Source organism: Uloborus diversus, chromosome 4, assembly GCF_026930045.1.
Source record: "Uloborus diversus isolate 005 chromosome 4, Udiv.v.3.1, whole genome shotgun sequence".
Lineage (NCBI taxonomy): Eukaryota > Metazoa > Arthropoda > Arachnida > Araneae > Uloboridae > Uloborus > Uloborus diversus.
Window position 1 is genome coordinate 85897574 of NC_072734.1, and position 12901 is coordinate 85910474.

The following is a 12901-nucleotide window of genomic DNA, read 5'->3' on the forward strand; positions in this document are numbered from 1 at the left end:
ATGAATTTGAAATTTATTTACTCATTTTAAGAAACAGCCTTTTGAAAAAAATTCATAAATTAATTATGGTGCCAACTTCAGCAGATTTATACTTTGCAATCACTAATGGTTGCGATAATGATTTTGAAGAAATGCTGCGGAAAAAAATGCCTTTAGACACAGTATTTTTCCAAGGCATCACTCTTGTAAGCTATGCCTTGTATAAAAGACAAAACTATATTTTATCATGCTTAGTAAAAGCAAATGCAAATGTTAATATTAGAACGCGTGATGACAAAATGGAACCACCCCTTTTTACTGCATGTCGTATGAATAATCTTGCTGGTTTGCAAATTTTGCTGACATCGCCTAATTTAGATATTAACCAAAGAGATTTTTTCAATAGAACTGCTTTATGGGCTTCAGTGAAATACCATACATATTGTGCTACACAATTATTGTTAGAGCATGGAGCTGCTGTAAACATTGCTCAATGTGATGCAGAGTGCCCTTTACTATTGGCCCTCTCATGTGCTTTTCAGGCTCGACGGCAGAAATTTTCTCATTTGTTGATACGTCATGGGGGTATTCTTGTCTCTGATACATCAAGAGATTTTGCACTACGGTGTATGTTCACAACTGGTGATCGTGAAACATTTCGCTTATTAATATTATCAGGATTTACAGTAACTGATAGGAAACAATTGGATTATCACTCATTACCAATTTCCTGGCAAGCTGATGTTGAGCTTTGTCAATGGATCAAATCTATACAAGAAGCCCCATTACCATTGACACATTTAGCAAAAAATGTCATAAGGCTTACAATTGCGACATCTCGAAAAAATATACAGCTTCGTGATGTGAACCAGTTACAAATACCACATGTTTTAAAAAAGATTATTATGTTGGAAGATCTATTGTAGAAAATGTTAAAAAGAAACTCTTGTTTCTATCCAGTTAAAGTTATTACAATGTTTCAACTTGGAAGATATTTTCACATAAAGTTATTTTTTTTAAAACAGATTACCTACAGGAGATTTTTTGAAAAGTAAGAATTAGGACCAGCCTAGCTAGGCTCAAAGCCTATTGCTGATCATCAGTTTTTTTTTTTTTTTTTTTTTTTACAATCGTATTGCCTCACTATTGTCTGGTAAACCAACTGATAGACAAGATGAAGACAAAGAAACCTGTTGTTCTAACTTTACTGATTAAAAAATAAAAAATTAATTTCAACTAGTGAAGTTTTATTCAATGAAAAGTTTAATCAACGGTTAAAACTGAACTATAACTGCAAGAGTAACTGAAGCATTTTCAGCAAGCTTCCTTGGAGGGAGAGGGATGACAAAATATATACATGCATGTTTAAATTCAATATTTTTCTATAAACCAGGTGGGCAACTGTCCCCCCTCCACCTTTTTCCTGCCATATGACAATCTGAAGGCTTCACACTTTAAGGTTGGTGGAGATAAGCTGGGCAATTGGCATGCCTGGTTATCTCAAATGGCATGCCTAATTGTAAATGATTATGAAACTACAATTTGGTGTTAATTAAGCTTTGTCCAACCTATATTCTGAGAGAAACTTCTATGTATTTATAGCATATTTGATATCTTTGTAATTAAAATATTTGTTATTTATTATATTGTATTAATAAAATATCCATAACAAAGTTCATTTTCAGTTTGTAAATTACATAGCAAAAATATAAGTGTTGTAATTTTCATGTTGCAGACACTTATGCTAAAGTTTGCTTTAAAATTAACATTACAGTATCAGGGGTGTCGGCTGGTGGAGTGATGATTAGGGGCTGTAGTTCTAGGCCTGTGGACCCAGGTTCCGGCTTGGGGTGGGTGTATTTTCGAGGTGTAGAAAATCATCAGCTCTGACGTTGTATGATTAGGCAGCATGTAAAAGATCCCTTGGTATTCATTTCGCTTAGAATTCCCTCGGCAAAATTAAAATTCCTAGTGCAATTTCACATCAAAGAGAGCTCAAGTGCCCCCATCTGGTGGAAAGTGGGAAGCCAAATTATCTGTGCCATTGACATCTGCGACTTAATGGTGGCTGGATGCCGTGTCGGGGAATCGCACTATGTTCGCTAAGGGCTAAATAGCTGTAGAATGCAGCCCTAATTAGAAGGGGAAAAAATCAAGGATGCCCCTGGGGGGGGGGAATGTTTAGGGGGGTTTTGAAGGGTATTTTTCTCATTTTTAGGGAGGGCTCTTGATTTTGGGGGGATTGCCATATTTGGGGGTGAGGTGCACCCTTGTCTTTAGGGGTGCCATCCCTGATAGTATGAACTTGTAACAAAAACATACATTGTAGAAAACATGATTGAAATTCTGCTAAATAATCAAGAAATATGAATTTGTTGCATGTTGATTTTTTCGCCAACTTGATTAGTCTCAAAAAAAAAAAAAAAAAAAAAAAAAAATCAATAATTGTAGTTTTATTGAATTTTTTAGTCCAAAAACCAGTCGTCTCCTTTTTTACCAAATTGAAATTAATTTTACTTTCTAATTCAATTGATGTGGGCACAACTTTTAGCCTGAAAGAAAAAAGTAATCTTTTCCGGTTATAAAAAATATTAAGCCTTGAAATCTCTATTTTGCAAACATGCTATATCCTGGAGATGACTTGTTCTCTAACTAAACTTGGGTGTGTACCTCATATACACTGTTCAAAATTTTTTTGCACTAATAGAATCATGAACTACATTACAGAAGTTTGTTGCAAAAGAGAACAAATATGTTTCTTGATTTTAAAAGCTGGTGGCCTGGGCATTGTAAGAAAAATGTATCTTCAAGAGTAAAATAAGAAAAAAAAAAAAAACTAGTGATAAATTAATGTAAGAGTGAAGGCTGTCACGGCCGGTGTCAATATTATGAAAGGATTCCGGGCTGTTGTGCAGTGGTCTGAGTGTAAATTCTCCTCCGGAGAATTTACACTCAGACCACGGCACAACAGCCCAGAATCCTTTCATAATAGTGATAAATTAATTTATTTGTAATATATATACAGGGGTGCCTATCCCCAAGAACAATGGCGCATTCACCCTATAAAAGAGAAAAAAATTCTGAAAAACACCCACTCAACCTCATAAAAATTTCAATGCCGCTATCAGACCCCTTTTAGGTGGGCACCCCTAAGTTTTGAATGATAAACTATCATTATCCCTTGTTAAAGTAAAGAAAAATGTTTTGCTGTTTTCGTGCGGAAACGAGTCATCTCCAATTCTTAATTATTTTTTATAATGAAACAAGAAATGCTATAATCCCATAGACAGGGGTGCCCATCTAGTAATATATATATATATATATATATATATATATATATATATATATATATAATTTTTTTTTTTTTGTCTCTCCTGTAAAATTAGTTTTGATAGAGATGACCTGCTTAAGTGATTAAATGTAAAAAAAAAAGATTACAGTTTGAGTAATAATTATAATTTAAAGTTATAATTTCAAAAAGTAAATAAATTCTTCATTTGGAAATATTTTCATTTAAAAACATTGTATGAAAGGAGTTAAACCAAAGGTTCTCAACCTTTCATGCTTGGTGCCCCCCCCCCAAGGGCAAGGTCGCACCCCCTTAATATTGCAGAGACACCCCCCAATAAGAAAAATACCGTTCAAACCCCCCCCCCCTTAAAAATTTTAATGGCGCAGTCCCTCATACACTGTTACATATTTATCACAAATGTGATTCATAAATTTGATTACAGTAAGAATTCTTGAGATATTGTTACCATTGTAAGTTTTATAATATTTGGAAAATATGAAAAAGAAAAGTGGTTTCTTTGAAAAAAATAATTTAATTCAAAAGCCCTTTTTTGGCCCTCCTTAAAGGGCTCTTTGCTTTGATATCATAATTGGATTCCAATCATAATGTGAAAAATCTTCTCATATCTAGATCAAAAAAAAAAAAAAATGAAGTGTCAAGTCTACCCATTTTATCTATAAAAAAACAAATAGTAATTTCATTTATGATGAAACATGGTGTATCTTTGTAGGATGACTAATATAGTGTTGATTGTTATTTATTGAGTGCTTTATACATTCTTATGGAACTCCATTTAAATCTGGCATATTTGGAATCAGCAAGAAATTTTTCCAGGGGGGGGGGATTTTTCCAGGTGGGAGGGGACGTAGTTAACGTAAAAACTCTTAAACGCCATTCATGTACTGTGAAAAACAGACATTGGAGAATATCAACATTCATGAGTGATTCATCGGAAAAATTTGGCCTTTTGTTAATGTCTTTGCTATGTGGATGCCACCATTCACGATTGAATATAAACAAACTACAAGATTTCGATCTTTCATGGTAACATTACACACGACATGTATATACATATATATATAGGTCTAGTGATTCATGGGGTTGTGACTTCCTCTCCCTCCTTCCCTGCACTACTGTATGGAATCACTTTAGGCTTGGTAATTATCAAAAAGGTTCGGGAAGCTGAAGCTTCCCCGCAAAACTTTACAGGAGCCCGAACATGACTTAAAAAATAGTTTCTCCATTTAAATGCACTTTTAAAGATATTGCAAACATTAGTAGAATTTTGTTTTAAATTGAAGACATTCATAAAATGTGGTAAGAAGCTATTTTTTAACATGAAATTTGGCAAACCTGTGTTACAATGTACTTTTAGCCCATTTAATTAGTTTTACACAGCAATAAATATGAAGCAACAACTAACTGCCCTTATTTTCTGTAAATTACAGTGCAAACACATGTAATGTAAAAAATTTAAAGATGTGTATGTGGGGGAAGGGGGGTACAGTAGACCCTCGTTTTATGCGGGGGTTACGTTCTACGGAAATGCCGCATAAATGGAAACCCCGTAAATGGAGACTTAATAGTAGTGTTAAAATAGGGGTTAATTTCTATAGATAAAAAAACTACTTCATTCTAGTGATGACTAATTGTATAATAAGTTTAATGTGTACTTATATCAATTTTTATGCACAAAAGGCATAAAGAAAACATAAATTAATTTCGTGTTCTGTTTATTAAGAGGAGCTGGTTATGATAGGTTTTTGGCAGTCATTAAGAATTTTTCTCTGTAATTCTTTGCAAAGCATTAACGCATCCATGACCACCTGCGTCATTTCCATGATAGAATTTTCCTTCACTAGCAAATCAGAAAGATCATTTCTTTGTCTAGGAATGGCTGAAAATTTGCAATGTGAATGTTTCTGGTTGTGTGTCACTGATGTTCGATATCCTCAATGGTTTTGGATGCCTTTGTCACTCCTAAAAGCTCTTCTTCCAGTGAGTTTTGAAGTGTGTGAGTTTAATAACTTTATTTCTGGAAAGAGCGTTGGAACCAATTACATATAATCTCCGGTGGCCCAAGCTTGATTATTAGCACGCCAAAATGCAGTTTATTACGTGCAATCTTTAGGAGTTTGGATTTTGAAAGAGGGGAAAATTTTGTCTCTTTGCATTGCCGCATCCGCATAAAACAAACTCATCTGTGTAAAATAAAAAAAAAATGTGTCAAATTTTAAACCGCGTAAAATGAGGATCTACTGTATTAACTTCAATCTTAATTCTGCTGGGTTGCTTTTGGAAATAATGCTTGTAGCATTAGTGAGGGTTTTTTGTTTTCAATATAATATTTGCAGAGTTTTTAGAAAAATTATACTGCAAACAGGGGGGGGGGGTAGACTGAACTTCCCCAAACTTCAGAGGTTAATCAGGCCCAGGAGTTATCCCTACTCTAGATTTTAAAAGTTTTATCTTATAATCCTATCTTAAAAGAATGAAATGAATTAATCATATGTTATTTGTAAAGAGAAAAGGAAGTGCAGTCAAACCCTTAATGAGTGCAATCAGATGCAAAACATTGATTTTATCTTCTGTAAAAGAATATTTTATTTACATTTTTAATACATGTTTTATCTATTTTACACTGTTTGTTCTACTTCTTGCTCATCACTCTCCTCTGTGCTATCATCTGAAGGGGGTAAATCAATTTCATCTGCAAATGAAAGTTAAATGCATAAGGTAGAATCCATGACAATTCAACAAGGGATGTAACGTAATGCTCACGGATTTTTTTTTTTGAATTTAACATATGTTAATATTAATAAAAAATTTATTTTTAAGTTTTATTTTTTATGAAAACAAGAAGACGGTCTCCAGCCGATTCGCTGCATTTCCCCACGCAACCTTTCACTGTAGTGCAGAAAGAATTGTTTAGCGCAATGCCATCTTGTTCTCACTAAATTCAGTATCCTGAATAAAATGGCAACTAAAAATGAAATTCTTCTTCTTCTTTTTCGGCACTACAGCCTAGGGCAGGCCAAGACCATCTCAATCAGTTTCCTTCATCACGCCCTGTCAGAAACAGGTTTCCTCCATCCACTGAGGTCAACAGTTTTTAAGTCTCTTTTGGCACAGTCGAGCCATCTGGTTGGTAGGCAGCCCCTCTTGCGAGCACCATCTGGATTTGTGAAGGTGACTTTATGGGTTGAGTCCCTACTACCTAGTCTAAAGAGGTGCCCCAGCCATCTAATGCGATTGGCTTTAATAAGGTGGATAATATCTGGCTGTTTATAGAATTTTTTATATAACTCAAAATTATAGAGAGTGCGCCATCTGTTGTTTTTCTGGACAGCACCGAAAATTCTTCTCAAAATTTTCCTTTCAAAAACCATCAATCTATCTTCTTCTGCTTTAGTTAAAGCCCAACACTCACTTCCATAAGTTAGGACTGGTTTTAAAAGGGTCTTGTATATGTTTATTTTTGTACTTTGGCGAAAAAGTTTACTAATTGGCTTTTCAAACCAAAATAGCATTTGTTTGCCATAGCCAGGCGGCAATTGATTTCAACGCTAATATCATTGTTTGTAGTGATGACACTTCCAAGATATTTCAACTCCTCAACGGATTCAAATGAATAGCCATTAACAAAGAATGGGGTAGAATCAAATGATTTATGGTTTATTTCCATATATTTGGTTTTATCAGCATTAATGCTAAGGACCATTTCTTTAGAAGCAGCCTCAATAGCGATGAAAGCATCCGTGACAGATCTTTTGGATCTTCCAATTATGTTGATGTCATCAGCATATGCAAGAATCTGTACTGTTCGTCGAAAAATAGTGCCTCGAATGTTGATACCAGAAGATCTAATACCTTTCTCAAGGGGCAAGGTTGAAAAGGATACATGCAAGAGAGTCCCCCTTGCCTCCCTCTGTCGGTGTAGAAGGGCTTGGAGCATTCGTTCCGCATCTTCAACAATGGGCGTCCATATGCAAAATTGTAGGGGGGGGGGGGCTCAGCTATTTTAATCATGGTTTAGCAGGATATTTTCCCCATGGAAACCAATTTCAGAACAGATTAGAGTCATTAAAATTTGACATTTTTAATAACTTATTCATTAATAGTAGGAAAAGAAATGTTTTTAGATTTTTGCAAAGAAAAAAGTACTAAAAGCAAGGAAGTTCTAATTTCTAAAGGGGGGGGGCTCGATCCCCCTCTTGCCCCCTATATGGGCGCCCTTGTCTTCACCTGGCATTTGACTCTTCTAAGGGTTGCTCTCGTAAGGTTAACAAGCTTTAATGGGATCCCAAGCTCTTCCATGACAGCGCAGAGCCTGTCTCTTCTAATGCTGTCATATGCAGCCTTGTAATTGATAAAAAGGTGGGATTTACTGATATTAAATTCTTTTGTTTTCTCAATGATTTGTCTTGAGGCATGAATTTGGTTGGTAGTGGATTTTCCTCTTTGAAAACATTTAGTTGGCGAAAGTTTTGCTATATGACTGAATTAAAAGTGTTTTCTGACCACTTGCTGTGAGAAAAAAAAAAAGGAATTCTCAGGTCTGCCTTTACGTTCCAAGTTCATAAAAAAACCATCATTTTTTTAAATGCCTCTAAAATCTGTTAAATGAAAAGTGGAAGCTCTCCTTTTCAGAGTCAGGGTACGTAGTGCTCAGTGGTACTAATAAACTGTAGAAAAATTTAAATTTTTAAAATTGACATTTGAGAAAAATCAAAAAAATTATTTTAAACTTTTTTTTTAAAGACTGTGGTAAAAAACTAAAGCACACATTTTGAAATGTGTGAAAAATGTTGCATATGTTTTTAAACAAGGAAAAATATTGTTTTAAATAAAACAAACTGCAACAAAATATGTTGTACCGTCCCTGAGATAATGTACTTTAAAGATTTTGACGAAAATCCCAAGTGAGAAATCATGACAGGACCGCCATCTTTGGCGGCCTGTTTCTCGGTCCAAAAATGTTTTTGGGCAAAAAAAAAGGTATTTCTTGATTTTTTATGAATTTTAACATATGTTAAATTCAAAAAAAGAAAAAAAAATCTGAGAACATTATGTTACAGCCCTTGTTGAATTGACATGGATTCTACCATAAAATATCTTCAAAATTATATAGAGTAATCACAAATGCATGATAAATTTATACATTCTATATAAAATACAAGGCTTTTGGTAATATTAACTCAAGTAAAACTTTAAATGCATACAAATGTATTTTTTCTGGCTTATTCTTTATACTTTTGGTCATGAATAATTTTCAATACCAAATTATTGTAAATGAATAATTTTTAATAATTCGGTAAATCAAAACATTACATGCTGCAAAATATTGTATAATTACTGACTTTACATAAATCAAAATTTCCTAGTGGACAACAGTGAAAAAAAATAATAGGAAAATTTATGTTCATTAACATACAAAATAATCAATAAAGATAACAAGGAATCAGAATATGGATATTTTATATACTGTATAATCTTATAAAGCAAACTTTTTATTTATTTATACTTTGAAGGGGGGTGGGGATCAATTTGAGAACATACTCCCCACCTCCCCCAAATGCATAAATTTTCCTGTTCTGACCGTAGAAAACAACTATAACTAACTATGCCCACCCTCACCTCAATTTTTTTTTCTAGCTACATCACTGGATCTAGTAAATAAAACTATAAATAGTTTTCCATACTCAGAAGTTACTAAGCACATCAACTATGAATTTACAAAAAAAATGGACTCTGCTTTTATGACTACATCAGCATTTAAAGGCTTGAATAAAAGGGATGAGAAAACAGTTATTGATCTGAAAAATCCGTCTTTCAACACAGAACAACTGAGTATTTGCCTCAAAACTAAAATTTATCAGCACTTTTAGGATTCCTTATTAAAAGTTTCAATCATTAGTTAATACATATTTAACGTATTAGCTTAGATTCTGAGGTCAAGTTGAAATGATGATAATCTACAGATGCCTATATTGAAAACTCAAAATATTTCCTGGCACAGGAAGAGCCTTAAACAGATTGGATTAAGTTGATTAGACAAAGAAAAAAAAAACTTGTCAGAAATTATTTTTCACTTTCAAGATGAATAAGGAATTGCAGTAGTTTCATATATATCTTGCAAGTATGTATTGAAAACATTAGAGCAATTCTAAGCCAATAATATCTTCTTTTTTTTTTTTTTTTTTTGACTAGAGCTAAAAACTTGGCAGGCAGCATGCAGCTCCTGAGCATCAGATTAAACATTGCTGCTTTATAAGCTGTGTTCGTTTAATTTCACCACAGTGACTTGAAATTAAAAATAAAGATACCTTTTAACTGTGGCAGTTAATTCATTGTCTGTTAGTGATCAAATGTTAGTTTATTAATCATGCAAATTTATTTTTGATCATATTTACTATGTGGAACTGATCAAATTTTCTGAAAGAATTACTTATAAATCTCTTTTGCATGAAATACATTGCATAAATGAAGGATAATCAGTTATTTTATATGTAATAGACATATCGAAGTTAAGCAGTAAGTTACTTTCCCTAAGCCAGGGCTAAGGCAGAGCTACATGCTACATACCGGCAGCCCGGTCATCCCATTCAGAGACTGCAGTTTTGCTCTTGTTGTTGACTTATCAGTCTGGAATGGGTATTAATCGTGTTGAAGAAAGAAGTCATCTCATTGAAGCCGAGACTCCCAACAGCTGGTAGATAAACTAAAGTTATCTTACCAGCGAGTGCCCGCAGACATGGCGTTGACTTATCAGTTGTTGTTGACATCAGACGTTGTTGTTGACTTATCAGTCTGGAATGGGGAATAACCGAGTTAAAGATAGATGTCATCTCATTGAAGCTGAGACTCCCGACAGCTGGTAGATAAACTAAAGTTATCTTACCAGCGAGTACCCGCAGAGATGGTGCAGTTCAACTTACATATTGAAGGCAAAGTTAACAAGTTATTAAACAGTAAGTTACCATCCTTAAAGTTTTGCCTTTACTTAGCAAATTTAACTGCGCCATGTCTGCAAACTCTTGATGGTGAGATAAATTTATTTTCTCTTCCAGTTTATTGGCATTCTCAGCTTCAATGAGATGACATCTGCTTCCAGCTCAGTTATTCTCTACTCCAGACTGATGAGCCCACAATAGCGACAAAACTGCAGTCTCAGGATGAGATAATTGGGCCACTGGTACGTAGCATGTGTATCAAAATTTATTTGTGTTAATCTGTTTCAGTGACCTTTTGTTACTTATAATTAATGATATTAAATATTTTTCAAAAAAAAAAAAAAAAAAACCATACCTTTTTTTTTTCATTTCTGCCATCAAATACAATGTATAACCACAATTTGAATGAATATTTATAGCATTTTAAAAATAGAGAGGTCACTTTCCCTTTTGTAATTGTTAGTCTGAAGTGGAATTGTACAGTCGTAAAAACAAATAATTTCTTAGCAGCAATGTATAAATGACAGATTGTATTTGAGCATTCTTGAGTAAATAGATGATGCTTTCTTTTTGTCTTTAAATAGCACCCATCTATGAGTTATACGTTGTTTTTTTGAAAAGGAGTATTATATTTAAGGGATGCAATTTATTTAAACTAAAATAGGGCCTAAAAACTACTAAGTATAAAACTTTAGCAATCGAAATGAGTAATTTTTACACATAATGAATAAGATTTGGCAGTTATAATATTTATAATGGAATTTTTTTGAACAGTTAAAACCTGCCAAAATTAAAGTAACTGAAATGTTCAAAGTCTGTATAAAATGAGCAATCCTCCACTCATCGTATGATCAAATCAAAACTTATACATTGTAGGGGGAAATTGTACAAGTTGGCAGCATTGCAGAGAATTTAGTTAAGTTTTCCCAATGTATATATAACTAGTTTTTCCAGTTTTTTTCCTTCCAAAATCTTAAAATGCTGTGCTAGACAATAATATCTTCTCTAGCTTTGTTGAATTTTTCCAAAATATTTATAACTACATAGTTTTTTCATTTCTTTTTTTCTAAATTTTAAATTAGTGCTTGATTATAATATCTTCTATCTAAGGCTTATAATGGAATAATGTATAATATCTTCTATCTAAGGCTTATAATGGAATAATGTATTCAATTAACAAAAACCCTTCACCAGGAGGTATTCAGATGAAATAATTATCTTTTTGCTTTTTTGTTTTTCAAATGCATGATACTCAACAATTCAAGTCATTTAATAAGAGAAAAAAATTATTACCTAGTTCTTGAAAGTACAGAACATATTTAATTTACGTGAGTTTATTCATTAAAATCGGAAAGGTTTCTGACAGACAAGAGTGTGGATAAAGCAGCATTTAACCCATTCCATAATCAGCCCGAAACCCCTTAACGCGCATGCCGCAGATAACGGAGTTGCTTTTTGCTACCTTGTAATAGCACTTTTCTTCCAAATTTGCTAACGGGATTTTAAGGTTGTTTTTGCTGTTCAGCTTGCATTCGAAAATCGCTTCACTTTATTAGTTTTTTGGCACTGAATTAAATACTGCAATAAAATACAAGGTTGCTAATACGTGCTGAAATATTCATTAAATTTACACAGTAAATAACGGGAAAATAATAAACAATAGAGGATGGTACGAAAAGCAATTATTTTCATAACACTAATTATTTTATTGATTTGTTTTTCTTTTTACTTTTATCTCAGTATATCATTTTTTTCTTTTTATACACTTAATTGACTGATTGATCCAACCTGTGAGCAAGGGCGAATGGACAAAACGCTGGTGAGAATGGACAAAAATGCTTTAACTGTAGGAATGATTTTCTAAGAGGATAAAAAGTATTCTTCGGTACCTTTTGATACCTTGTGACTCTTCAAAACGACCAATAAACACAGAGACATCTTTTTGCTTTTCGGTTCTTTTATTGTAATTGTGATGACTTTTAAATCCCTTCTGAGTGTCCAGATATCAGTTGCTCAAGCATGGGAAGTATTTTAAAGATAAATGATTACAAAAGATCAAAACTTGTGGCTAATCCCCTATTTCCCTAAAGGATACTTTTTTGCATGCAACTAAAAGCCCCCAGCTTAGAGAAGAATAAACAGAGACGGCCTTGGAGAGGACGAATCCCTAAGGAGGTGGAGATGTCCCCCTTGTTGTCTTGTGGTCAAACCTTCCACATTATTTTCTTACATTTTTTTTACTGCTTGTATTTGGGAACATGTCTTTAGAAGAAAAAAAAAAGAAAATCTTGCTTGAAATCGAGTTGGATTGTTTTTCTTTTTTTAAACATACTTAGATAAATTTTAGTTAGTTTCATAGGATTATTTACGAACTAAGGCAATTTGATTATTGAAAAGGAATCAATTTTTTTTTTCTATTTTAAAAATCTCATAAATGAAGGTGCAATTAAAACATTAGAGCAATTTTAAAACAATAAATAAAATCTGAAAAAAAAAGGAAGAAAATGAATATTTCGTTTCGTATGAGTAAAGCGAAAAGAAATCAAGATATTATCATTTCATTTGTACTGTAGTATATATTTTATTATTTTTTCATGGTCAACTATTACTTATAGTCAATGCGGTCTTCATAATTTTTGTTTGTAAAATTAAAAATATTCAAAATCGTATCACTAAA

At 33.1% G+C, this 12901-nt stretch overlaps 2 protein-coding genes and 1 long non-coding RNA gene across 3 annotated transcripts in view; 2 read left to right on the forward strand and 1 right to left on the reverse strand.

Annotated features, from left to right (window-relative positions):
- The first annotated feature begins 65 nt into the window (after nucleotides 1–65).
- On the forward strand, nucleotides 66–905 carry LOC129220685 (uncharacterized). Its single transcript, XM_054855115.1, has one exon. It carries the CDS (start codon nucleotides 66–68, stop codon nucleotides 903–905), a length of 840 nt encoding a protein of 279 aa, XP_054711090.1.
- A 4939-nt stretch (nucleotides 906–5844) lies between these two features.
- The window catches only part of LOC129219875 (18S rRNA aminocarboxypropyltransferase-like), a 45436-nt gene continuing 38379 nt past the window's right edge, over nucleotides 5845–12901 (reverse strand). The window contains exon 7 of the mRNA XM_054854186.1: nucleotides 5845–5981. Coding sequence (XP_054710161.1) covers nucleotides 5908–5981 — 74 coding nt within the window. The 3' untranslated portion in view covers nucleotides 5845–5907. The remainder of the gene's footprint in view (nucleotides 5982–12901) is intronic.
- LOC129219876 (uncharacterized) overlaps nucleotides 10067–12901 on the forward strand; it is a 32492-nt gene continuing 29657 nt past the window's right edge. The window contains exons 1-2 of the long non-coding RNA XR_008580439.1: nucleotides 10067–10242; nucleotides 10342–10466. This is a non-coding gene — a long non-coding RNA (uncharacterized LOC129219876). The remainder of the gene's footprint in view (nucleotides 10243–10341; nucleotides 10467–12901) is intronic.

What these genes read in the sequence shown, in the direction of transcription:
- LOC129220685 (XM_054855115.1), top strand. Translation starts at nt 66, where the DNA reads ATGGTGCCAACTTCAGCAGATTTATACTTTGCAATCACTAATGGTTGC.